Source organism: Salmo salar, chromosome ssa26 (assembly GCF_905237065.1).
Source record: "Salmo salar chromosome ssa26, Ssal_v3.1, whole genome shotgun sequence".
Taxonomy (NCBI): domain Eukaryota; kingdom Metazoa; phylum Chordata; class Actinopteri; order Salmoniformes; family Salmonidae; genus Salmo; species Salmo salar.
Window position 1 is genome coordinate 11,608,131 of NC_059467.1, and position 27,036 is coordinate 11,635,166.

At 44.3% G+C, this 27,036-nt stretch overlaps 1 protein-coding gene across 6 annotated transcripts in view; it reads left to right on the forward strand.

The window, feature by feature from the left end:
* The window catches only part of LOC106587150 (protein MTSS 2), a 91,475-nt gene that overhangs the window by 47,896 nt on the left and 16,543 nt on the right, over window positions 1-27,036 (forward strand). For all 6 annotated transcript variants that reach the window (XM_014175220.2, XM_014175219.2, XM_014175222.2 and 3 more), the window contains exons 4-5: window positions 24,608-24,692; window positions 26,837-26,928. In XM_014175220.2, coding sequence (XP_014030695.1) covers window positions 24,608-24,692; window positions 26,837-26,928 — 177 coding nt within the window. The remainder of the gene's footprint in view (window positions 1-24,607; window positions 24,693-26,836; window positions 26,929-27,036) is intronic.

The window sequence follows — 27,036 nt, forward strand, 5'->3', positions numbered from 1 at the left end:
GTAGTTTAGCATCTGCTTCATCTGACCATTTTTTTATAGACCGAGTCACTGATGCTTCCTGCTTTAATTTTTGCTTGTAAGCAGGAATCAGGAGGATAGAGTTGTGGTCGGATTTACCAAATGGAGGGTGAGGGAGAGCTTTGTATGCGTCTCTGTGTGTGGAGTACAGGTGATCTAAAAAATTTTTCCCTCTGGTTGCACATTTAACGTGTTGATAGTGATTTGGTAGAACTGATTTAAGTTTCCCTGCATTAAAGTCTCCGGCCACTAGGAGCGCCGCCTCTGGGTGAGTTGTCTCCTGTTTGCTTATTTCCTTATACAGCTGGCTGAGTGCGGTCTTAGTGCCGGCATCTGTCTGTGGTGGTAAATAAACAGCCACGAAAAGTATAGCTGAGAACTCTCAAGGCAAGTAGTGTGGCCTGCAATTTATCACAATATACTCTACTTCAGGCGAGCAAAATCTAGAGACTTCCTTAGATTCCGTGCACCAGCTGTTGTTTACAAATATGCACAGACCGCCCCCCCTCGTCTTACCGGAGTGTGCAGTTCTATCCTGCCGGTGCAGCGTGTATCCCGCTAGCTGAATATCCATGTCATCATTCAGCCACGATTCCATGAAACATAGGATATTACAGTTTTTGATGTCCCGTTGGTAGGATATGATCGTACCTCGTCTAGTTTATTGTCCAATGATTGCACGTTGGTGAGTAATATTGACGGTAACGGCAGCTTTCCTAGTTGCCTTCTGCGGGTCCGGATGAGGCATCCGGCTCTTCTTCCTCTGCGTCGCTTCCTTTTGCGACTAATTGGGATGTCTGCCCTGTGGGGTGTTTGGAGAATATCGTGTGAGTCCTGCTTGCTGCTGTTGTTGTTGAAAAAATCTTCATCTAATCTGAGGTGAGTGATCGCTGTCTCGTTATCTAGAAGGTCTTTTCTGCCGTAAGATATGGTTGCAGAAACATTATGTACAAAATAATTTACAAATATTGCGAAAAAACCCCCACATAATAGCACAATTGGTTAGGAGACCGTAAAACGGCGGCCATCTCCTCCGGCGCCATTTTATTCCTTTAAAGAGTTAAGAGGTAGGGGTCCAGGTTGTCTGGACCTGCAGACTTTTTAGTGTCTATTGCCTTTAGTGCTTTATAGACCTCAGTTTAAGAAACAGGCTCAAAGTTAAAATTGTTCACGAGGGCCTATATCATAGTTGACTGTAACAGAGCTTACATTAGAGGCCTGGGCCCCACCATTATCAAAAACTGAACCAGCAGATATGAAGTGTTTGTTAAAAACCCCTCTAGTCTGCCAGCTTGTTCACCATGAATCTCAATGTAAGCCTGGTAGAATTCCTTGTATTTTTCACAACACAGATAGATCATCATCATGGTTTTGTTGTGGCTGAGAGATCCTACGATCAACTGCACTATTTCCCCTGCTCTGTTCTGCTGATGGAGAGGCATTGTAACACTTCTCCAGTAAAGTGTTTTTGAGGAGAAAGAGAGGTTTAGTAGGAGCCTTGACCACACTCTAAAGGCTTGAGACAGATGATGTGGTGTTTTTGGAAGTGATGGACTACCAACAGCCCTGGAACTGCTCTCATACTCATCCTCTGCCTTGTACTGCCTGAAGTTTATCTGACTTAGACATTTAGGCTCAAGGTTCTTGGATGTCCCTGCTAATAATAATAATGTTTATTTTAGCACCTTATCTCAAACTCAGGGTAACTTTACGTCATAAAAAGCCTGGACAAGTAACGTTACACAAGTTCATGAAAACAACACATGCAAAATGTCTCAAATAGATTTTTTTGCAATTGCATCTCTGCTTTTATGGTTGTAAATACAATTGCTAGACACTCTAATACCTTCCACAAGATAGCTGCTGCATGGCTACAGGACTTCCCTAACCCTGCAAAACACGAGCAACCAACTGTTTTGACGATGCCACTGCCTCTCACGATTACCCAAGCTGTCTGTTTTGGTCTGTTAACACTCTGAACGGCTCAACCAACCTCTGCTCTCTCTGCATGTCTCTTGCACAAAACTTTGCCGGTTTTATTACACAGGCTTCTGTGCTTTATGATTTCTTAGATCTTTGCCGTCAACTCCCTCGGAGACAACGAAGTAGTTAACAATGTCTGTGTAGCTAATGTCAAGCCATCGCTGTCATGTCATCTACCCATTCTGTTAGCTTAGACGGATGTGGATCTGTCACAAAACGGTTGTCATTGCTTGTTAAATAATATTTTTTTGTGCAAATTAATCTGAACTTTTACCTGCTAGCTACTACAGCTAGCTATCTCCTGGCTCCATTGTAAACAAAGCTTAACTGGAAAACGGAAACCGCCTTCTGCTATGGATGACAAGAAAGGTCATAGTTCATGAAAGTGGTGAGTAGAATAACACCTAAGGATATGCTTTTAGTGTACAGTGTGTACAGTTTAAACTCATGACCTCTACATGGCTCAGAGATGTCCTGTCACGGTAGTCTGGCTGACACCTAACTTGAAGTCCTCCAGGCTATTGTGGCGGTACACCCAGAATGGAAAATGAACCCCGACACACAGGAGGAAGCCTTGGAGACGCCAGTCTATATATATTCAAATTTACATGAGTAACCAGTCATGGCTGTGTGAACTGACCTAGGACCAGATGCTAAGACAGAGGCTCCTCCTGTTCTCTGCTCATTCTTCAGCTACTGATTGACCTAGGGTCAGTAGCAGAAGCTTAACATTCTGGGTGTCCCATGTCACCCTGACTATGTTCTCAGCCTGCTCTCCATTCCTAGAATACAGCCCATTCCATTCCATGCCATGCCATTCCATCTCCATTTAAATAGAGTGCACATTCCCAGATCTCCACTGGCTTTTAATAATTGAATAGTGCAGATCAGAGGGTAGGACTTGCTGGCCTGCTATTCAGCACAGACAGACCTGGCCTTGGTAGTCCACTACTGGTGCTGTGTATTCAATCTAACTTTAAGTTCTCTATCAGTGAAGTTAGACATTACCCACCCATTTAGCACATAACGTTCTGAGAATCATAAGTTTCTTAGAGCTTGGTGTGGTTGTCCTATGGTTATTTTGCATACAACTGTCCCACAACTTTTTGGGAATGGTGCCAGATAGTTGCTTGGCTTGGCTTCTCTGTCCCTGGAATTAGTCTAATGCGCCTCCAGGATGGAGCTAGCATGTTTTGTTTTACACATACAAAGTTGTTTATTTTAGTCTATTTGAACAGACTCCATTTCAAAGGAAAAAAGCTCTCATTAAGATCAGGTGTGGCCAATTAGTGGGTGCGGCCAACACACCTGAACACATTTAACAAGATAGATGATAGAGTTTTGTTGATGCTGAGAAAATAATGTATGTAAGTGATAATGCCCTCGAAGCCGGTGTTTGGAGGATATATTGGCACGGGTGTTGTTTAACCTTGCCAATATATCCTCCAAACACCGGCTTCGAGGGCATTATCAGTGTTATACAGCGGGTTACCAACATATTCAATTAAGGATTGACATATTTTCATAAACTTTATTTTGATGAATTTATTCATACTATTTCATCCTTCCAAAAGAGGATATAGTCCCGGCACAAATATAGGGTTGCTACCCAAGCCGGCTGATCGTTCGTTCTATCGGTTCGGTTGCCAGAGATGTGACACGGTCATTCAGTCTTTTTGTTCTCAATCTATGGACGCGACCCAGTCGTTTCTTCTAAATGTTCTATTGCCATACTGGGTGGCAACGATCTTATCCCTTGCTTGCTAGCTAGCCAACTACGCCTAACTTACAGTTATGTAAAACAGTGAAGCCAGGATAACAACAGTAGTTGCATTTGTTTAAGCTGTTCTCTAGTGACATTTATTTGGATACATGCATAACAATGAGCTAATGAGGCACGATTTCACCTAGCATAGAAAATGTGCTCTCTCATCAGGACACTATTGTTCAGAGGAGCTAGCCAACAACACAGCTAACACAATCACTTCAAACTGAAGCCGGAAAGACTGCAAACTAGCTGCATTTCATTTAGTTTGACCTTTTTTCAATTTACATTTCTTTGTATATATCCATAAAAACGATGCCAGCTGATTCATGATTTCGACTGGCTGAGAAACGTTGCCTGCCTGTCTCGTCCCGACTCCCAACACATTCATTACTATGGGACAGCTGTAGAATATTGAAACAATGTTGCAAATGTTGGAGAGACAGACAGCAAGGTTTAGACAAATCTCCGCTGTTAAAAACTAAATGTTAGTCTAAAAGAAATGTGAGATAATGTCTAGATTCGTTTTATAGTGGAAATGAAGTTTATATATTGCCTGGCTGGGCTGATGAGACAGTGGATTGCGCTGTCAGATGGAACAGAGTAAATAGGCATTTTAATGTCACAGATTTAACCGGTGGTAACTTGTGGAAAAGACACCAGCTGGAATGTAGTTTTAACCAATCAGCATTCAGGATTAGACCCACCCAGTGTATAAATGTATTTAATTACTAACGTTTTCTGGTGTTTTTTATAGAATGTTTTCTTAACATTGTCAGAACAATTTGATAACTTTACTTTAAAAAGAACCATGAGGAAACCTGTGGGAAACGTTATGCTGAAGTACTGAAATTCCCAAAGAAGAACGTTGTTTCTGAAGTTTCTTAACTCTTTGAGAGCATTCCTAATATCAAACCGGTTAGAGAACATTCCTAGAACATGACCAACATTTTAATTAAATGTAGCCATGTTTAAACTTTTAGGAAACCTTCTGTTAAAGTAATGAAATAGCAACAAATAGTTTTTTTTGTCAGGTTCCTTAAATGTTCTGAGAATGTTCCAAAGCCAAGCAGCTATCCGGCACCATTCCCAAAAAGTTGTGGGAAGGTTGTATACAAAATAACTATAGGACTAATACGCTCTCACCAAGCTTTAAGAAACATATGGTTCTCAGAACATTATGAGCTAGCTGGGTACTGTGAAACTCTCTCATCATTGTACTGATTGCATTCATACTCTATTATTTAGGCTTCAAGGCTACTGCATGTATGCAGTGAGTCTGTGTTCCCTGTGCAAGTTGTGCAGGTCTGTGTAATGTCTGCTGCAGTGTCAATCATTCTTTTATTTCCACGCTGCGGTGCTACTAGTGATTTCTGCATTTTGTCGATCCTCCATTTTCTGCTGCATTGTGTGTGGTTCAGGCTGTATTCTATCGACTGCAGTACAGGAACATGTTATCCATGTTTCAGTATCTTGCGTCGCAGTATGCATGAATCCAGTCTGGTGTGTAATGACGGTGGTACTGTGTTTTTGGGCCGAGGCTCACAGGCGGCTCAAAGGCATGGACACACGCTGGGATAGGAATCCAGGCCTTCATAAATAATTCTGTTTTATGTTTTGCTGCTGCAGTCTCTCTCGCTCGCTTTTTCGGTCTTGCTCTCTCTGTCTCGTGTTCTCTGTCTCTCTCACTTTATCTCTATTTATTTATCTGTCTACTCCCCCCTCTCTCTTTTTCTCTTCCCTCTCACATTGTTGCTATGTCGTGGGCTGATCTCTCTCTGCCGCAGACGGCTGTAACCCTGGCAACCACAGTCGCACCTGCCATGGCGATACCCTCCTCTCCTCATTATCCCACTCAAGCCCAAAAGCTCTGTCATCCCTCCTCTCTGTCTCCCCTCCTCCTCCACTTCCCTTCACCCCTTTCTTATCTTCTTCATTTCCCTTTGTGCCCTACTCTGCCTCTCTGGATGGGAGGGGTGTCCATATGTAAGACACACAAGGGCCAGCCACTAGCAAGACATGCCATGCCCGTGTCTCTGTCTTCTCTATGGGAGACTGACTATCTAAACAACATTGTGCCCATTTGAAACATGACCCAAGGAATGCTGTAGTACAGTAGTATGGAAGTGCAGGGACCTGTCTCTGCAGGGGCAGGCAGTGTGCGATTTATGGCACAGATACACTGTATATATACGAAGGTATGTGGACACCCCTTCATTGCTGACAGCTGTATAATATCGAGCACACAGCCATGCAATCACCATAGACAAACATTGACAGTAGAATGGCAATGAAGAGCTCAGTGACTTTCAATGTGGCACTGTCATAGGATGCCACCCTTCCAACAAGTCAGTTCATCAAATATCTGCCCTGCTAGAGCTGCCCCGGTCAACTGTAAGTGCTGTTATTGTGAAGTGGAAACGTCTAGGAGCAACAACGGCTCAACTGCGAAGTGGTAGGCCACACAAGCTCACAGAACAGGACCGCCGAGTGATGAAACGCGTCACGCAGTGGCATATTTAGGTATAGGCGACATGGGGGCGGCACGGGGCGCCCACACAAAACAATTTAAAATGGTGACATTTGCGCGATCGGTTTTCTATTGCTCATTTGCACATCCCGTCAATGATATCATGTCATCGTGTGGGACTGTGGGTCAATTAACCTTGTCAGAGTGGGCGCCCTGATTCTAGTTTGTGAGCTAGGCAGGCTACTGCCTGGGAAGGTCTCCCACTCAGAAGTACAAGATGGGGAGGGGGGCAGGGGTAGGTTGACCTCAGGTCTCCCCACTGGAAGCCCGAGGTAGGGGGGTGGGGGAATCTATCAAATAGCGCACCTCTAACTTTGTACAGTACGAATGCAATTTGTAAAATCAGTCACAATACGAAATGCTACCAAATAACCACAATTCATTCATAATACTGTGAATATATAGTTTCACATACATATTGTTGCATTTTTTTTCTGGTTTGTGCGAAATCGTTAAGAGTAATTTATAACCAGTCTGCACACCACCAAGCTGCATTGGTTTAGTCTTGACTCTTGCTTGACAGTGTTGGTGGAAGGGTAATATATTGATGCTCGAGTTCCAAATCAACACAACTTTGTTTCTATTTGTCTTTGTTACTTCTTTTTGTATATGTTTTTTATATTTATATAGTTTTAATTGTTATGATTATTTATTTGTGCTGTTCCAAATGTCTGAATAAAATGACAGTTAGTGCAAAATGGTGCTTTTTTTGTTGTTGCGGGTGGGCTGCTGAAGGGAGGGTTCGCCCAGGGAACCATACAAGCTAGAACCGCCACTAAGCACGTGGCAGGTAAAAATCGTCTGTCCTCGGTTGCAACACTCACTACCGAGTTCCAAACTAGAAGTAACATCAGCACAGTAACTGTTCGTCGGGAGCTTAACCTCTCTGGGACATGTGGGAGCTAGCTAGCAACCGTGGGACACACTGCCAACAGCCAGTGAAATAGCAGGGCGGCAAATTCAAAACAACAGAAATCTCAAAATTCAAATTTCTCAAACATACAACTATTAAATCCCATTTTAAAGATACACTTCTCGTTAATCCAACCACATTGTCCAATTTCAAAAAGGCTTTACGGCGAAAGCATAATATTAGATTATGTTAGGACAGCGCCTAAACAACAAAAACCACACAGCCATTTTCCAAGCAAGGAGAGGTGTCACAAAAACCAGAAATACAGCTAAAATTAACCACTAACCTTTGATGATCTTCATCAGATGACACTCCCAGGACTCAGTGTTACACAATACATGTATGTTTTGTTCGATAAAGTTCATATTTATATCCAAAAAACCCATTTTACATTGGCGCGTGATGTTCAGAAATGTTTTGCCTCCCAAAACTTCCGGTGTATGAGCACATCAATTTGCAAAAATTCTCATCATAAACGTTGATAAAATTTACAACAGTTATTGAAAGAATTATAGATACACTTCTCCTTAATGCAACCGCTGTGTCAGATTTCAAAATAGCTTTGCGGCGAAAGCACATTGTTCAATATTCTGAGTACAGAGCTCAGCCATCAAAGCGAGCTATACAGTTACCCGCCAAGTTCTGGAGTCAACAAAACTCAGAAATAGTATTATAAATCTTCACTTACCTTTGCTGATCTTCGTCGGAATGCACTCCCAGGACTCCCACTGCCACAAAAAAATGTTTGCTTTGTTCGATAAACTCCATATTTATGTCCAAATACCTCCGTTTTGTTCGCACGTTCAGATCACTATTCCAAAGGCATAATGCGCGAGCGCAAAACCTGAGACGAAAAGTCAAAAAGTTCCATTACCGTTCGTAGAAACATGTCAAACGATGTTTACAATCAATCCTTAGGGTCTTTTTAACATAAATCTTCGATAATATTCCAACAGGGACAATAGCGTATTCATTACAGAGGAAAAAGAAGGAACGGCGCGCCTGCATGCCTGCGCGCCTGCGCAGTAAACAACTCATAGGTCTCAGGCTTGAGTCAGCTCTTATTTTCACCCCAGTAACAGTAGAAGCATGAAACAAGGTTCTAAAGACTGTTGACATCTAGTGGAAGCCTTAGGAAGTGCAAAATGACCCCACAGACACTGTAGTTTGGATAGGCAATCACTTGAAAAACTACAAACCACTTCCTGGTTGGATTTTTTCTCAGGTTTTTGCCTGCCATATGAGTTCTGTTATACTCACAGACATCATTCAAACAGCTTTAGAAACTTCAGAGTGTTTTCTATCCAAATCTACTAATAATATGCATATCCTACCTTCTGGGCCCGAGTAGCAGGCAGTTTAATTTGGGCATATCATTCATCTGAATTTCCGAATGTCACTAAAAAGTTAATGATATATGTTTCCATGGTCGAGCAGCCGCACACACAAGCCTAAGATCACCATGTGCCTTGCCAAGTGTCGGCTGGAGTGGTGTAAAGCTCGCCGCCATTGGACTCTGGAGCAGTGGAAACACGTTCTCTGGACTGATGAATCACACCTCACAATCTGGCAGTCCAACGGACGAATCTGTGTTTGGCGGATGCCATGAGAACGCTACCTGCACCAATGGATAGTGGCAACTGTAAAGTTGGTAGAGGAGGAATAACGGTCTGGGGCTGTTTTTCAGGGTTTGGGCTACTCCCCTTAGTTCCAGTGAAGGGGAAATCTTAACCCTACAGCATACGATGACATTCTACACAATTCTGTGCTTCCAATTTTGTGGCAACAGTTTAGGGAATGCCCTTTCCTGTTTCAGCATGACAATGCCCCTGTGCACAAAGTGAGGTCCGTACAGAATTTTTTTTTCTTCGAGATCGATGTGGAAGACCTTGACTGGCCTACACAGAGTCCTGACCTCAACCCCATCGAACAACTTTGGGATGAATTGGAACGCTGATTGCGAGCCAGACCTAATCGCCCAAAATCAGTGCCCAACCTCACTAATGCTCTTGGCTGAATGGAAGCGTCACTGCAGCAATGTTCCCACATCTAGTGGAAAGGCTTCCCAGAAGAGTGGAGGTTGTTATAGCAGCAAAGGGGGGACTAACTCCACATTAATGCCCATGATTTTGGTATGAAATGTTCGACGAGCACACACTTATGGTCATGTAGTGTATGTTCTAATCCTATGTTTACACATCTCGTCTCCTCATCTGTCCATCTCTTTGATCTGGGCCAATGCCTCAAGACTATGGACTTTTTATATGTGGGCCATTGTGGGTATTACAGATCATGATCTGTGTGTGTTTGTGTACATTTTAGCTCAGATTGACCAGGGATTAAAAGGCTATACAGAACAGTATGGTGGATGATTAGTTTATTGTATGTGTAAGCAGTTTTATGGAAATATGTATCTGTCTGTGTATTGCAAGACTCTTCAGCTGCACCATCGAGAGCATCCTGACTGGTTGCATCACTGCCTGGTATGGCAACTGCTCAGCCTCCGACCGCAAGGCACTACAGAGGGTAGTGCGAACGGCCCAGTACATCACTGGGCCCAAGCTTCCTGCCATCCTGGACCTCTATACCAGGCGGTGTCAGAGGAAGGCCCTAAAATTTGTCAAAGACTCCAGCCACCCTAGTCATAGACTGTTCTCTCCCCCCCCCCCCTATTTTACACCGCTGCTACTCTCTGTTGTTTTCATCTATGCATAGTCACTTTAATAACTCTACCTACATGTACATATTACCTCAACTAACCGGTGCCTCTGCACATTGAATCTGTACCGGTACCCCCCTGTATATAGTCTCACAAAAATAACAAAAAAAAATGTATTTTACTGTTGCTCTTTAGTTACTTGTTACTTTTATTTCTTATTGTTATCTGTATTTTTTTAAGCTGCATTGTTGGTTAGGGGCTCGTAAGTAAGCATTTCACTGTTGTATTCGGCGCATGTGACTAATAACATTTGATTTGATTTGAACATATGAGTGTGCGTCACATGTTTGTGTGTGTGTGTGTTTATGTGCGCTCACTATCCCCTTGCGGGTGAGTTGGCTCCAGTCCGTGGGCCAGTCATGTCAGCGTTGTGATTGTTTAAACAGGGAGTGGCCGGTCTGCTCTGCCCTGCCTTGGTGCTATGTTTGGACTGCTGAAAGTGGGACAGTGCTTTGTCTGACCCAACCACCATTGTCAAATTTCAATGTCCGGATCAAAGTGCGTAAGTCCGCTGCTGCGCACATCCATGCATGTGGGTACAATGTGGTGTGTGTGTCTGTATTGGTCCTCGTGTGTGCTTGTGTGTGTGTGTGTGTGTGTGTGTGTGTGTGTGTGTGTGTGTGTGTGTGTGTGTGTGTGTGTGTGTGTGTGTGTGTGTGTGTGTGTGTGTGTGTGTGTGTGTGTGTGTGTGTGTGTGTGTTTTGAGGTTATGCTGGCAGGGCATCCGGGATGCTCAGTCACTCGCGTTAAGGCTGATGTGAGTCTTGGTGAAGCCCTGATGAAGCCGTGTGGGCCTCAGAGGGGTATTGTGGGATATTCTGGGCCTGCCTGCCTGTGAACTAGGCCAGACTGTTATTGACAGATATTCCACTGGGACATGCCTAGCCAACAATAAGGGACAGAGATGCACTTTGTCTGACTGAGACCCCACACAAATACACACAAACACAAATACACAAAAACACACACACAAACTAGGTGATGAAAGGGCAGAGATAGTTTAGATTGCCTCGGCAGCTGGGTCATAATTCCTGTGATTTCCTTATTCCCACGTTGAGGGTTTAGAGATTCATAATGCATTTAGTAATGTAAACATTATGAGGCAGCTGTCTGCATTTCTAAATCTGTCAGTGTGTACAAGCATGCGTGTAATGTATCTGGTGTGCGTACTTCCGTGCATGCATGTGTGCAGGGGTGGAAAAAGTACCCAACTGTCATACTTGAGTAAAACTAAAAAATACCTTAATAGAAAATGACTCAAGTAAAAGTAAAAGTCACCCAGTAAAATTCTACTTGAGTTAAAGTCTTAAAGTATTTGGTTTAAAATATACTTAAGTATCAAAAGTAGAAGTATAAAACATTTCAAATTCCTTGTATTAAACAAACCAGATGGCGCCATTTTCTTTTTTTAAATTTTATTTATGGAAGCCACGGACACACTCCAACGTTCAGACATCATTTACAAACAAAGCGTGTGTATTTAGTGAGTCCGCCAGATCATAGGCAGTAGGGATGACCAGGGATGTTCGGTTGATAAGTGCTTGAATTTGACTATTTTCCTGTCCTGCTAAGCATTCAAAATATAACGAGTACTTTTGGCTGTCAAGGAAAATGTATGGAGTAAAAAGTACAATATTTTATTAAGGAATGTAGTGAAGTAAAAGTAATCAAAAATATATACACTAAGGTAAACTACAGATGACTTAAGTCAAAAAAGACTTAAGTACTACTTTAAAGTATTTTTACTTAAGTACTTTGCACCACTGCTTGTCTGTATGTGTCTGTGCATGCGTGTGTGTGTGTGTGTGCGTGCGTGCGTGCGTGCGTGTGTGCGTGTGTAGGGTCTCTCAGTACCAGTGTAATTCCCAGCATGATTGTAACTCATAAAACAGAACTATTAAAAGTCTCCTAATCCTCCAGAGGCAGGCTGGGTATAATTAGTACCAGAGCAGAGCGCCCCAACTCTCTCATTCATTAATACCCTCCAAATGGTATTTACCAAACGACTGTCTCTCTCTCTCTCTCTCTCTCTCTCTCTCTCTCTCTCTCTCTCTCTCTCTCTCTCTCTCTCTCTCTCTCTCTCTCTCACACACACACACACACACACACACACACACACACACACGAAACACACACACGAAACACACACACTCGCTCCTTAGATACAGGAAGTAAAAGGAGGTACAGTGAACGAGTCCGTCAGCTGATTCCTCTGGGGAGATCACAGGTGTGATCTGTTTTCTAATTGTGTGTGTGAAGGGTGCAGTAGAGAGAGGGAAAGGGGCTGGCGGATCCCCCTGCAGATTTCATCGCCCCGTTGCCATGGAGATGCTCTGGTAGGAAGGCCACAAAGCCTGAGGCACAGAGAAAAGGGGAATGCTCGTGTGAGTCAGAGAGAGAGGAAGAGAGCGAGAGAGAGAGAGAGGAAGAGAGCGAGAGAGAGAGAGAGAGAGAGAGAGCGAGAGAGAGAGGAAGAGGGCGAGAGAGAGAGAGAGAGAGAGAGAAGAGCGAGAGAGAGAGAGAGAGAGAGGAAGAGAGCGAGAGAGAGAGGAAGAGGGCGAGAGAGAGAGAGAGAGGAAGTGGTGATGGTGGACTATTATTACTGAGCAGAAAGTCTAAAGAGGCTCATTGATATTCTCTGGGAAAGGAAAGCAGCCCTTGCTGGGTGTGTTCGTGGTAAACAGGCCTGCTAGAGGAGCTCTGTCTATCCTCTGTCAGTCAGTCCATCTGTCTGTCTGCCCCTCTTTCTCTCTCTCTCTCTTTCCCTCCCTCTCTCTGTCTCTCTCTCTCTCTCCTCTCTCACTCAAACACTTGTTTTTTCTCTCTCCCTCTCTCTGAGTGAAGGGGTTTGTTTGGGGGTGATGGGACATGCACACCGCTCTCCACCCCGCTGCACTGGCCCCTCATTCTGGGGAAATCAGCCATTCCTCTCCAATTTCACCCTCTTTACCTGCTCCCCATAATCATTGGACAACCAACCCTGTAAATATCGAAATAAACACCTGAAACCACATCACTCCCTCCTTCACGTCTGGACAGCCCTAGTGTGAATTGATAGGACTATATGGGAGAGGAAATAGGCTGTGTATAACTCTCCCATGACCGTATGTGTGAAAGCCTTCCTACTCAGTGAAGTCTTAGCCCAGTGGAGGGAGAGATGGGCTGGGTGAAAATGCTTAGGGCCTGTGAGTCTGGCCCAGATGTGTGCGCTAAAGAGCTATTTTCTGCCCATGCGGTAATCACTAAATTATGAATGTTGAGTTTATGATACAGTATGCTGCAGTCACGGCAGGTGTGTGTGTGTGTGTGTGTGTGTGTGTGTGTTGGGGGGTAAGCTGGATGTGTGCTGTGAGTGAGCGCTCATGCAGTCTGTGTGTGTTACGTATGTTTATATGTTGGTGTGTGCGCCTGGCATGTATTTGTGTGTGTGACCTATTTTCTCCATCTCTCTCTCTCTCATACCCGGAAAGGCCTATTGGGGTGTATTGTCAGCAGCAGTGTGTGTGTGTGTCCCTATAGAGCTGTGCAGACGTTGACTGGGTTAGTGTGCAAACGAGGGGAGGAGGGCTGACACAAGGGAAGGGTCAGTCACAATGACAGGCTGGGCCATCCTCTCTGATCTGATCTGTCACACACACTTCCCCTTGATGGGATAAAGATAGAGCCTGAAATAAGACTCTGCATCATATCCAGGGATTGAAAGTGGAATTGACAGCATTTGAACTACTTTGCAAATATGAAACAAACAGACAATCATAATACCAGTCAAGAATATTTAATTCCCAGTTTATGCTACAAAACCAACTTCACAAGAGGTTTTAAAAATAGGTTCTATTTGACTCAGCATTCCTTGACGTACACTAAGGCATTGTTGGCTGAATAGATGGATGCAGTTCAATGCATGATGAATACATTTCTTGGTAGTCCAAAAAATATCAGGTTGAAAATCACAGCTGGCCTGGTACATTGTTTGCTGCCTCTTTTCAGGATGCCCTGTTTCAGTTCCAATGACTCAATATTTTGGACAAAAATGGACTAAGGCTGGGAATGTCAATACAATCAAAGTAGCAAGGGCAATGATCACAAGTCAGTCACAACGTGGCTAATATGCTAGCATATCTATTTATGTAGCAAGCTAAAAACACAGAGCCTAACGTTAGCTAGATAGATAGCTAGCTAGCTGCTAGGAGGACGTCGATGGAAGAGTGGGTGACTGACTTTTTCCCCTCGTATCACTTTTCGGTCCCTACACAACCAGAGATGCAGGTGTCATTTGGTTAGCTAGCAAGGAGTTGTGAATGACCTTGTTAGCTAGCTAGCTATGCTAAACCACTGTTATACAGTTAGTACATCTCTTGTGTTCGTAAATTCACTCTGGCTAGCTATCTACTACGATTTTAGAGCACTCTTGTCTAAGTGTAGAATTTACTAATGCACAATACCCGTTGAATATGACCAGTGTCAGTATACGTAGGCAAACAAAGTAATAGTTAATCATGGACTTGCTATATAACATGATAACGACCTAAACAGCTCTGCTAAGCAGAGTAAAATGGTCAGTGAGGTGTTCTCTCATTTGTATCTGGAAGTAGCTAGCAAGCTAGCCAACTTTAGTCAGTTAGCTTGGGGCTTTGTTGGGATAAGCAAACATTGGCAGGGAAGCTGGCCCTTGTGGCAAATGGATGTTTGCATATAGGCCTACGGTAGCTCTAAATGGCTATGGATTAGAGGTTGACCAATTATGATTTTTCAACGCGGTACCGATTATTGGAGGACTGAAAATATCCGATACCGATTAATCGGCTGATTTCTTATATATATTTGTAATAATGACAATTACAACAATTCTGAATGAACACTTTTATTTTAACTTAATACATCAATAAAATCTATTTAGTCTCAAATAAATAATCAAACATGTTCAATTTGGTTTAAATAATGCAAAAACAAAGTGTTGGAGAAGAAAGTAAAAGTGCAATATTTGCCATGTAAAAAAAGCTAATGTTTAAGTTCCTTGCTCAGAACATGAGAACATATGAAAGCCGGTAGTTCCTTTTAACATGAGTTTTCAATATTCCCAGGTACGTTTTAGGTTGTAGTTCGCTACAGTTCGCTACGAGCCAGGCAGCCCAAACTGCTGCATATACCCTGACTCTGCTTGCACAGAACGCAAGAGAAGTGACACAATTTCCCTAGTTAAAAGAAATTCATGCTAGCAGGCAATATTAACAAAATATGCAGGTTTAAAAATATATACATGTGTATTGATTTTAAGAAAGGCATTGATGTTTATGGTTAAGTACACATTGGTGCAACGACAGTGCTTTTTTCGTGAATGCGCTTGTTAAATCATCACCCATTTGGCAAAGTAGGCTGTGATTCGATGATAAATTAACAGGTACCGCATCGATTATATGCAACGCAGGACAAGCTAGATAAACTAGTAATATCATCAACCATGTGTAGTTAACTAGTGATTATGTTAAGATTGATTGTTTTTTCTAAGATACATTTAATGCTAGCTAGCAACTTACCTTGGCTCTTGCTGCACTCACATAAAAGGTAGTCAGCCTGCAACGCAGTCTCCTCGTGGAGTGCACTGTAATCGGCCATAATCGGTGTCCAAAAATGCCGATTACCGATCGTTATGAAAACTTAAAATCAGCCCTAATTAATTGGCCATTCCGATTAATCGGTCGACCTCTACTATGGATCACCGGTTTACGTAGACTATGATCCTGGACGAGACAGATGTTTTTATTTGTTTTTGTTTTGCTGCGGTGTCTATTAACTGTCCAAATGCACGTCCGCTTTCCCACTCTTAATTGCTATAGATTTGTCACAAATGCCTTAGAATACAGTTGAAGTCGGAAGTTTACATACACCTTAGCCAAATACATTTAAACTTCGTTTTTCACAATTCCTGACATTTAATCCTAGTAAGAATTCCCTGTCTTAGGTCAGTTAGGATCACCACTTTATTTTAAGAATGTGGAATGTCGGAATAATAGTAGAGCGAATGATTTATTTCAGCTTTTATTTCTTTGATCCCATTCCCAGTGGGTCAGAAGTTTACATACACTTAATTAGTAATTGGTAGCATTGCCTTTAAATTGTTTAACTTGGGTCAAACGTTTCGGGTAACCTTCCACTAGCTTCCCACAATAAGTTGGGTGAATTTTCGCCCATTCCTCCTGACAGAGCTGGTGTAACTGGGATTGAGGTCAGGGCTTTGTGATGGCCACTCCAATAACTTTACTTTGTTGTCCTTAAGCCATTTTGCCACAACTTTGGAAGTTTGCTTGGGGTCATTGTCCATTTGGAAGACCCATTTGCGACCATGCTTTAACTTCCTGACTGACGTCTTGAGATGTTGCTTCAATATATCCACATAATTGTACTTCCTCATGATGCCATCTATTTTGTGAAGTGCACCAGTCCCTCCTGCAGCAAACCACCCCCAGAACATGATGCTGCCACCCCCGTGCTTCACGGTTGGGATGGTGTTCTTCGGCTTGCAAGCGTCCCCCTTTTTCCTCCAAACATAACTATGGTCATTATGGCCAAACAGTTCTATTTTTGTTTCATCAGACCAGAGGACATTTCTCCAAAAAGTACGATCTTTGTCCCCATGTGCAGTTGCAAACCATAGTCTGGCATTTTTATGGCGGTTTTGGAGCAGTGGCTTCTTCCTTGCTGAGCGGCCTTTCAGGTTATGTCGATATAGGACTCGTTTTACTGTGGATATAGATCGTTTTGTACCTGTTTCCTCCAGCATTTTCACAAGGTCCTTTTGCTGTTGTTCTGGGATTGATTTGCACTTTTCGCACCAAAGTACGTTAATCTCTAGGAGACAGATGAACATGGTTCTTTCAGGCATTTGGAAATTGCTCCCAAGGATGAACCAGACTTGTGGAGGTCTATAATTTGTTTTCTGAGGTCTTGGCTGATTTCTTTTGATTTTCCCATGATGTCAAGCAAAGAGGCACTGAGTTTGAAGGTAGGCCTTGAAATACATCCACAGGTACACCTCCAATTGATTCAAATGATGTCAATCAGCCTAACAGAAGCTTCTAAAGCCATGACATCATTTTCTGTTATTTTCCAAGCTGTTTAAAGGCACAGTCAACTTAGTGTATGTAACCTTTTGACCCACTGGAATTGTGATACAGTGAATTATAAGTGAAATAATCTGTCTGTAAGCAATTGTTGGAAAAATGACTTGTGTCATGCACAAAGTAGATGTCCTAACCGACTTGCCAAAACTATAGTTTGTAAACAAGATATTTGTGGAGTGGTTGAAAAACAAGTTTTAATGACTCCAACCTAAGTGTATGTAAACTTCCGACTTCAACTGTATGTAATTTCCAAACATTCTAAGAATTTATGAAAACATGACAATGACAACTTATCATCAAAAATAAAAAATAAAGTGTCATTCTTCCTGGGGGTATACAGTGCGTTCGGAAAGTATTCAGACCACTTTACTTTTCCACATTTTGTTACGTTACAGCCTTATTCTAAAATTGATTAAATAATTTGTTTTCCTCATCAATCTACGCACAATACACCATAATGACAAAGCGATAACAGGTATTTAGAATTGTATGCAAACGTATTAAAAATAGAAATGTGCATAAGTATTCAGACCCTTTGCTATGAGACTCTAAATTGAGCTCAGGTGCATCCTGTTTCCATTGATCATCCTGGAGATGTTTCTGCAACTTGATTGGAGTCCATCTGTGGTGAATTCAATTGATTTGACATGATTTGGAAAGGCACACACCTGTCTATATAAGGTCCCATAGTTGACAGTGCATGTCAGAGCAAAAACCAAGTCATGAGGTCGAAGGAATTGACCGTAGAGCTCTGAGACAGGATTGTGTTGAGGCAACGATCTGGGGAAGGGTAGCAATAAATGTCTGCAGCATTTAAGGTCCCCAAGAACACAATGGCCTCCATCATTCTTAAATAGAAGAAGTTTGGAACCACCAAGACTCTTCCTAGAGCTGGCCAAACTGAGCAATCGGGGGAGAAGGGCCCGATGGTCACTGACATAGCTCCAGAGTTCCCCTGTGGAGATGGGAGAACCTTCCAGAAGGACAACTATCTCTGCAGCACTCCACCAATCAGGCCTTTATGGTAGAGTGGCCAGACGGATGCCTCTCCTCAGTAAAAGGCACATGACAGCCCGCTTGAAATTTTCCAAAAGGGACCTAAAGGGCTCTCAGACCATGAGAAACAAGATTCTCTGGTCTGATGAAACCAAGATTGAACTCTTTGGCCTGAATGTCAAGTGTCAAGTCTGGAGGAAACCTGGCACCATCCCTAGGCATGGTGGTGGCAGCATCATGCTGTGGGGATTTCCTTCAGCGGGAGGGACTGGAAGACTAGTCGGGATTGAGGCAAAGATGAGCGGAGCAAAGTACAGAGATATCCTTGATGAAAACCTGCTCCAGAGCACTCAGGACCTCAGACTGGGCCGAAGGTTCACCTTCATATAGGACAATGACCCTAAACACATAGCCAAGACAATGTAGGAGTGGCTTCGGGACAAGTCACTGAATGTCCTTGAGTGGCATTGAACACCGATTGAGCATCTCTGGAGAGACCTGAAAATAGCTGTGCAGCGACGATCCCCTTCCAACCTGACGGAGCTTGAGAGGATCTGCAGAGAAAAATGGGAGAAACTCTCCAAATACAGGTGTGCCAAGCTTTTAGTGTCATACCCAAGAAGACTCGAGGCTGTGATCGCTGCCAAAGGAGCTTCGACACAGTACTAAGTAAAGGGTCTGAATACTTATGTAAATTTGATATTTCCGTTTTTTCTGTTTTTAGTACATTTGCAAAAAAAATCTAAAAGGTGAAGGGGTCTGAATACTTTCTGAATGCACTATATATGAACAGATTTTAATAAGAGTTGATGTGGCTAAAATGCTGTCAGTTCCACTTTAAGTCTCTGCTAAGGCACTATAATGTTCAGTGTGTGCTATCAGTTGTCCTAGAGGTGCTTTTCTTCTCGGCACAGTCCCAGTGTCCTTTTCCCAATGGAACGCTTGAAGCTATATTCTGGTCAGATGCTCTGAGTGTTGTGACTTGCATGTGAAGTGACGATGAAGGAATACTGTGGTGGAGGTATGCTCAAGTTCAATATTAGCTGTGGGCCTACTGCTGCGCCCGAAAGCCTCCTTGACAGCTATTAATTTCCGGGAGCCCCATAAAGAGTCATGGGATAGCATGTGAAACCACAGCCGTCCACCTTGTGACAGAGCAGAAAATGGCTGGATGATGTTGTGACTGAGGAAATAGAGGAAGGGAGGGGGAGGAAGAGGTGAAAGAGAGACACCCAGTGATCGAGGAAGAAATAAACAATCCAGCACTGATAAGCAACAGTCTATTAATCCTTTGCCAAACTGATACTCTGATACGGATGTGAATGTAGGATTATCCTCATACAGTATACTCTTTATAGTGACTAGTGTTCGATAGGTACCATTATATTATGTAGAGAGGAGTGGAAGTTAAAAGAATGTTCTGCCAGTGTGACCTTAGCAACAGACACACCCACCGCAGTCACGAGGAGCGCCAGGTCTGCGCTGTCACGGCAACCAGCAGCACTGTCAGTCTGAGGGGTGGTGATTGATTTGGAAAGGGAACGAAGGCAGGGAACGAGGGGTCTGTGGGTTCTAGTCAAAGCTCTACTTCTCTGTGTCTCTCCAATGAGAGGAATGGGAAAAACACTGTCCTTGTGCATTAACCACACACTCCTATCTGCATTGCCGTCCTCACACTGAACCCACCTGCCAGAAAGGCCTAATTGGGCTTTAGCTAGTGAACAGTATTAGGATCTCGCCGGGCAACTGGCAGAGTTTATCCACTTAGGTTATTTCCTAAAGTTCATCAACAGTGCAGACCGAAATGAAAATGAGGGTCTCTCTACAGTTTTTCATTTGTTTTCTCACTTGTTCACTCACCGTCTCTCAAAGACTGATGAATAGGAACATTTCACACAGCGGACAGGATAGTGTGTATAGCTAACACGTCAATGTGTTTGGGTGTTTTACTAGTGGGCACACTCAGACAAAACTGGCACCACCTATAATGCAGCCTCCTAGGCAGGTCAGTGACCCCTCCCGTGTCCCAGAGTGGAAGAATGGCAGAAAGGCAGAGCGAGGGAGGGATGAGAGTAAATAGAGGAATATCACATGGGGCATCCCCTCCTTTTCCCTTCAGGAGAGAGAAGAGGAGGGTGGAGGAGGGTGGGGCGCCCCCACAGGGGCTGTATTAATGACACCTTTACTGTCCACACACACACACACTCACGCACACACACAAACTACTTTTCATCTTTGTATCTTTTGGGTGCGTGTTAAGGCTGGCATGTGAAATAGATGCATTAGGAACTTAGTCGGCTGCATGCTTTATGGCAGTGGGATATGGACCTGCTCAATTCATGAATCATTCTCCACGCCGCCACTCAGCCCTGTCCGTGTGTGTTTTGATCTACTGCTCTCCACCCAGTGACTTCATCAGGGCATTAATAAAGATCCATAAATATGCAGCGCAGACTGGCTTGGCCTCCTCTCCCCGTCTCGTGCTGTGTTGCTCTGTGCTTCACCTACCATGGGGAAAGGTTATAGTGTTTATCAGACCTGAGATATGTCTGCGTTAGTGAGTGTTTTGGACTGGCAGTGGTGTATTCTATCAGATGGTGTGTGTGTGTGTGTCTGTGTGTGTGGTATGTTTGGAGTGGTTGCATACTGCAGTATTTTACAGGAAGCTGTGAATGTGGGGGGGGCTGTCTGTGTGTGTTGGGGCGGTGGGTTGGGCAGAGACTAGCAACAGTGGCTGGGTTGGTTGTCTGCTTCCGCGGTCGGCACACAGGCCTTATCTCCAGGAAATACACTTGAGGAGATCTTGGAAACCACTAGCAGCTGTCCCACAGAACAGATGAAAAGACAGGGTCAGGAATCAGCCTGTACGATTAGCGACTGGGATTTCACATTCACACACTTTCCTACTGCTACGGAGAACACGTGGCTGGAGGTCTGATGTGTGGTTGTCTGTGTAGTATTCGATCCTGTTGAGTCCTATTGCTGTTTGTTTAGGCCCTAGTGTTGATTCCATAGGTCAGAGTCTGCAGGGGCGTGTGGATGTTAGCTGTTAGCACCACTGTGTGTGTGTGTTTGAACAGCTGCCACTCCACTCCATCTCAGTGGAGACTTGGCCTATTCTCTCTTATCTGCAAGGAAATGCTCAAGGCTGTCATGACCCCGACTTTCCCGCTTTGATAAATCAGTAAAGAAGAAAAAAAAGTCACATCCTCTACTTCTACAGTTAGATTGAGGGGGGGGGGGGGTAGTGAGGGAACAGGGGGGTAGTGAGGGAACAGGCTGAATTGTATTAGCACCCTAAAGGTGCCTGCAGCCTGACAGGATGTACGGCTGAGGAAATCGGGTAGGGAGCAAGAGATGGAGGGAACACTAATGACTGATCACTCCATCCCTGCCTGTCATTCTCCATGTTACCTTCTCTGTCACCCCGCTCTATCGCTCTTTCCCTTTCCCTGTGCCTCCCTCTCTCTCCCACTCCCTCTCACATCCACCCAATGCACCCACTCCTTGCTCTCTCTTTCTCTTTCTCTCCCTCCCCCTTTCTCGCTATCATATCAGCCTGTTCCCTCACCATGGTGTTGGTGACTAAATGTCATGGGAAAAATCAATATGTGCTGGCTTCCTGTGGGTTCCTTGTGGGAGGGGAGTGTTGCGGGGAGGAGGGTTACGGGCAGGGAGGCTAACAGTAAACACAGACTGGCTGTGCTGTGCTGGGGCTTGGGCAGGAGCAGATGGGGACGACAGCAGACTACACAGAGGAGAGGAGCTCCTTTCAGGATTAGTTCACTGGCTGTCTCTCTATGAGGGGATGACCTATAGCTGAACAGGGTATAGTGACTGAGCTATAGGTTGCCCATACTTTACAAATACAGTGTGTGCTGGGGAGGAGGGTGACTTTAATCCTCACAGACTGTCAGATTAAACTTGCTTCATTTTACTCAAGTTCCTCACCCTTCTAAGACAAGCACACACAGACATAGGTACACACACAAATAGCTACACACATAGCTAGACATACGCTGGCCTAATTTGTTGCCCAGATGTGAGCCTGGAGTTTTTTTCTCCCTCCTCATCTTGTTGTTGATCTCTTGCGGATGTTGTTAGGAGAGCGAGGGAGGAAGTTAATAAGAATATAAAACAGGAAGGGAATATATTAAAAGGAGCGAACACACACACACACACACACACACACACACACACACACACACACACACACACACACACACACACACACACACACACACACACACACACACACACACACACACACACAGGCTGTTACACTCTCCCCCAGCAGTCAGCTCATTAGAATGTGTGAGGAGATCCCTCTCAGCATTGTCTCTCTCTCTCTCTCTCTCTCTCTCTCTCTCTCTCTCTTCTCTCACTTTCCCTTTTCCCTGTCTCTCTCTTTCTCTCTCTCTCTCTCTTTCTCTCCCTCTTTCACTGTCTCTCACTTGCTCCCCTCTCTCTTTTTGTCACTATGTATGCACCTCTCTCCCCCAGTCTCTTTCTCTCTCTCCTGCGCTCTCTCAATTTTCAATTTCAAGGTACTTTATTGGCATGACATTAGACACTATTTCAAAGTGAGGTTAGAAAACGCCCCCTCTCATTCCGTATGTGTGTGTGCGTGTTGTGTGTTGGGGTGTGTGGGGGGAGGGTAGAGGGTAGCTGTGGTGTAGGGGTAGGGGGTGTTGCCCTGGATTAATGAATGGTTGCTGGGTAATTATGAATACAGCTTCTCTGTATCTTAACAGTGTGTGTTCACGGAGACTGGCATTTTAGTCTCTCTCTGTCTCTGTCTCTCTCTCTGTCTCTCTGTCTCTCTGTCTCTTTGTGTGTGTTACTGTGCAGTAGTCACTGATTTGACTTTAGGCATCCAAGTGAAGGATGGGCCATGCAATACAGAAGGCTGACTGCTTCACCAGCATTGCCAATAATAAGACCTGTCCTTACTGTGCCAGCAATGACCATTACTAGTCAAAAATGACTGTCACGAACAAGTACCCCCCCCCTTCTCATTTAACACTCTCTGTGTGTAATCAATGTGTCTACATTTATATACTAGGAGCCTGTCTCTCTCATCAGTCCTATAGGTATGACTTCACCAAGATTAGGACAGGGTGACAGGAGCCCCAGATCTCTCATTATGAAATGTGTCAGGTTGATGGCTGTAACGATGGGGTGGACTCGGAGCCAGGATGCTCAGATTGACTCGGATCGGACCCTGCTGTCTCACAGCTCAGGTCACACCCACACACAGTGTCAATGAGCCACTGGGAGACAGGAAGTAGTAATATGATGATATTAGGTTCAGGTGAAGGAGCTGGCTTCTCTGCACTTATCTGATGTGGAAGGGTCTGCTTGTCCAACAGGAGTAATCAGACGTAGTTGGGGTAATCCCTCTCCCTGCCCTCCCACTCTCACTGGGGCATGAGTAGGGATAGGGGTGTAGTCCGAGCCACCCCCAGGTAGAGAGAGAGAGAGGGGTGTGGATAGGGTGGTGTAAACCCCTTGTGTCGTGTCCAGAAACCTGCATTCAGCGCTCTAGAGTCCCTAATTTTTAGTTACCAGTCAGCAGAGTGGAAAGTAGCTGGGCTCAGGAGAAGGAGGCTGGTTGTAATCCTCTACATCGCCCCCTGTTGATCGTCCCTGTTAAACCCCTAATACCCTGTCTGTCTTTGTCTCTCTCCCATTCTGATCATGACAGGGTCATACCTCTGTCACCACTGGTGAGATTTAACCCTGATGTAAGAGGTTATCAGACTAAGAGATTGTGTGTATTAGATACTAAAACTCCAGCTGTGTCTCTTCCCACTCACATATTAACATAATACCGATCCTGTTGCCTAGTCACTTTACCCTTACTAAATGTACATAGCTGTCTCAATTACCTCGTACCCCTGCACATCGACTCGGTACTGCTATTCCCTGTATATAGCCACACTCCTGCCCTACTCATTGTTTTTATATATATATATATATATATATTTTTTTTAGCTTTATCTTTAACTCTGCGTTGTTGGAAGATGACCCGTAAGTAAGCCTTTCACAGTTAGTCTAGTTGTTTAGGAAGCATGTGACAAATAATATTTGTCCTTAATATACTCTCTGAGGCTCTTTTTAAGCCAGTAACACCAGTGGTGTAGAACTCTAGGGTCGCTTGGCTCACCTTCTTTGGGAGCAAGTGAAGTGACACACTCAGATTCACAGGTCAGCTTTTTCCCCAAATGAACTTTCTCGGCTATAAATAGCCTGATGTTTATCAGAGTTACAGGTTACTCACTCACAGTCTCACGCACACTGTACACATACTGTACACTACACACACACACACACACTGCGTAGGCCTCTAAAAAGGATCTCCTTAATATCTTTATTTGGACTAGGGCAGGAGTGTGTATATTACCTCCAGGTTGCTGCTGTCTGTTGGAGTGAATATTAAACAGACCTCAGTGGGCAGTCGGTTTGGTGGTCTGTCTGGCTTGTCGGTCTGCAGTATACATTACGCTGACTGGACGTTTTCCAAATGTTTCCCTAACCACCTCTGTATTGTGATCTCTTTCAGGCGCCACCAGAGACATTGGATCAGCTCTTACCAGGATGTGCATGCGGCATCGCAGCATCGAGGCCAAACTGCGCCATTTCACCAAGTAAGTCCCGCTCTCTTACGCAGGCATCCTCCTATAGGCCTAGCTCTGTCCCTGCCATCACTCCATTAGTGGGGATTGGTCCCATGAACTGTCAGTCACTGCTCTGTGTAAACCATATCTTTGACGATGGTAGCCAACAGTAATGAGTAGTAGCTGTCATCCCATCCATGCTCCTTGGCTGACCTTCTGAAAGTCTGTGGTAAGCTTTGGACACACTGTGACCCTTGATTTTGTTCAGAGGCTACAACAGTAGGGACATGAGAATAGGTGGTAGGCTTACATTTAAGTCATTTCACTTATCCAGAGCGACTAACAGGAGCAATTAGGGTTAAGTGCCTTGCTCAAGGGCACATCAGTAGATTTTTCACCTAGTCGGCTCTGTGATTTGAATCGGCGACCTTTCGGTTACTGGGCCAACACTCTTAACCACTATGTTACCTGCTGCCCAGACTCTCTTTATGCTAGAAGAGTGAATTCACACGTGTCATCCTCCACTGAGTGAGGTACCAGTCATGGGTTTTCCATGTAAGTCTATCCCAGTGTTTGGGTCGGGTCTGTGGTAATGTGGAAATAGCAGGGCAGAACACTTGTGCATGTGGGATTTAGACACAAGATCACCTCAGACGGGTTATTCCACACACTATCTAGACTGGAACATTCTCTCCCTAAAATGTATGATGCAGACAGGAGACGGAGGGAGGGGAAAACAGAATGTGAGGACGAACACGCTCCATTTCTCCCTCTGCTCCACTCCTCCATCTTCCCTCCCTCCCTCCCTCCCTCCCTCCCTCCCTCCCTCCCCTCTCCCCAAATCCCAAGCACCTCATTATAGGACATCTGTAGACTATTCTCTCAGACACTTAGGCTAAATGAATGGCACCACCGGCAGCAGCCTGCTCTGTTCTAGACCACACAGTAAACTTAAAGAAAGGAATCCATTCTATTTGGTTTGTAGTCTCTAATGACTTTTCCAAATCAGAGGCTATTACCATGATGATGATAATGATGATGGTGGTGTCTGTGGTGATGAGGATGATGATGACCATGATGATGATGATGATGATGATGATGATGATGGTGTCTGTGATGATGATGATGGTGGTGTCTTGTTGGGGTGTTTACTTTCCTTACAAAGCATTTCTGGGAACAAAAGTTTCCTCACCCTGTGGTGGCACATCAACACCGGTCTCCTAACCCGTTTACATTGCGCCACATTATAAACAGGGATGAAGCACACATCAGCACTGTGCTGTCAGTCTGTGAGTGGTCGACCTGGGAGGCTGCAGTTTCCACACTCCACCATGGGACTCCCAGCTCCCAGCTTGTCCTGTAGTGACAGGGGTGTGCAGATGTGCAACATACCACAAATAGTGAAGTGGGACGAACCACAAAGGCAAATTTATATAACCGCTTTCCCTTTCCCAAGATCTTCTATCTTAGAGCTTATACTTTCCATGGTTTCATAAGAAACCATATAATTTTTTGAGTTCATCATGGCAAAGACTCATGTTGTCCACGTGTTACATATGATGTATACCTGATGAAGCCAAATTGTTACATTTAAATGGAAAAGAAGATCATTGTAGCCTCCCGAGTGACGCAGCGGTCTAAGGCACTGCATCACAGTGCTTGAGGCGTCACTACAGACCTGGGTTCGATCCCGGGCTGTGTCACAACCCGGCTGTGACCGGGAGTCCCAAAGGGCGGCGCACAATTGGCCCAGCGCCGTCCGGGTTAGGGGAGGATTTGGCTGGGTGGGGCTTTACTTGGCTCATTGCGCTCTAGCGACTCCTTGTGGCGGGCTGGACGCCTGCAGGCTGATTTCGGTCATCAGTTGAACAGTGTTTCCTCCGACACATTGGTGCAGCTGGCTTCCTTGTTAAGCAGGCAGGTGTAAAGTTGCGCTGTTTGGTGTGTCATGTTTCGAACGACTCATGACTCGACCTTCGCGTCTCCCGAGCCTGTTTGGGAGTTGCAGCGATGAGACAAGATTGTAATTGGATCACAATTGGATATCACGAAATTGGGGAGAAAAAGCAGGTTAAATACAACAACAACAAAAAATATATAGTAAATCATTATTATAACCATTAATTAACACACCCATTGTATCCTGCTCTTTCTCTTTCCCTCTGTCCTCCCAGTGCCCTGATGGAGAGCTTGATCACTCCTCTCCAGGACAGGATTGAGGATTGGAAGAAGACAGCCAACCAGCTGGACAAGGACCATGCCAAAGGTGAATAATAATAATAATAATAATAATAATAACAATATTGGATTGGATTTCCATAGTGCCTTTCTACCAGCTGAGATACTCAAAGTGCTTTGCATAGTAAGCGGGAAA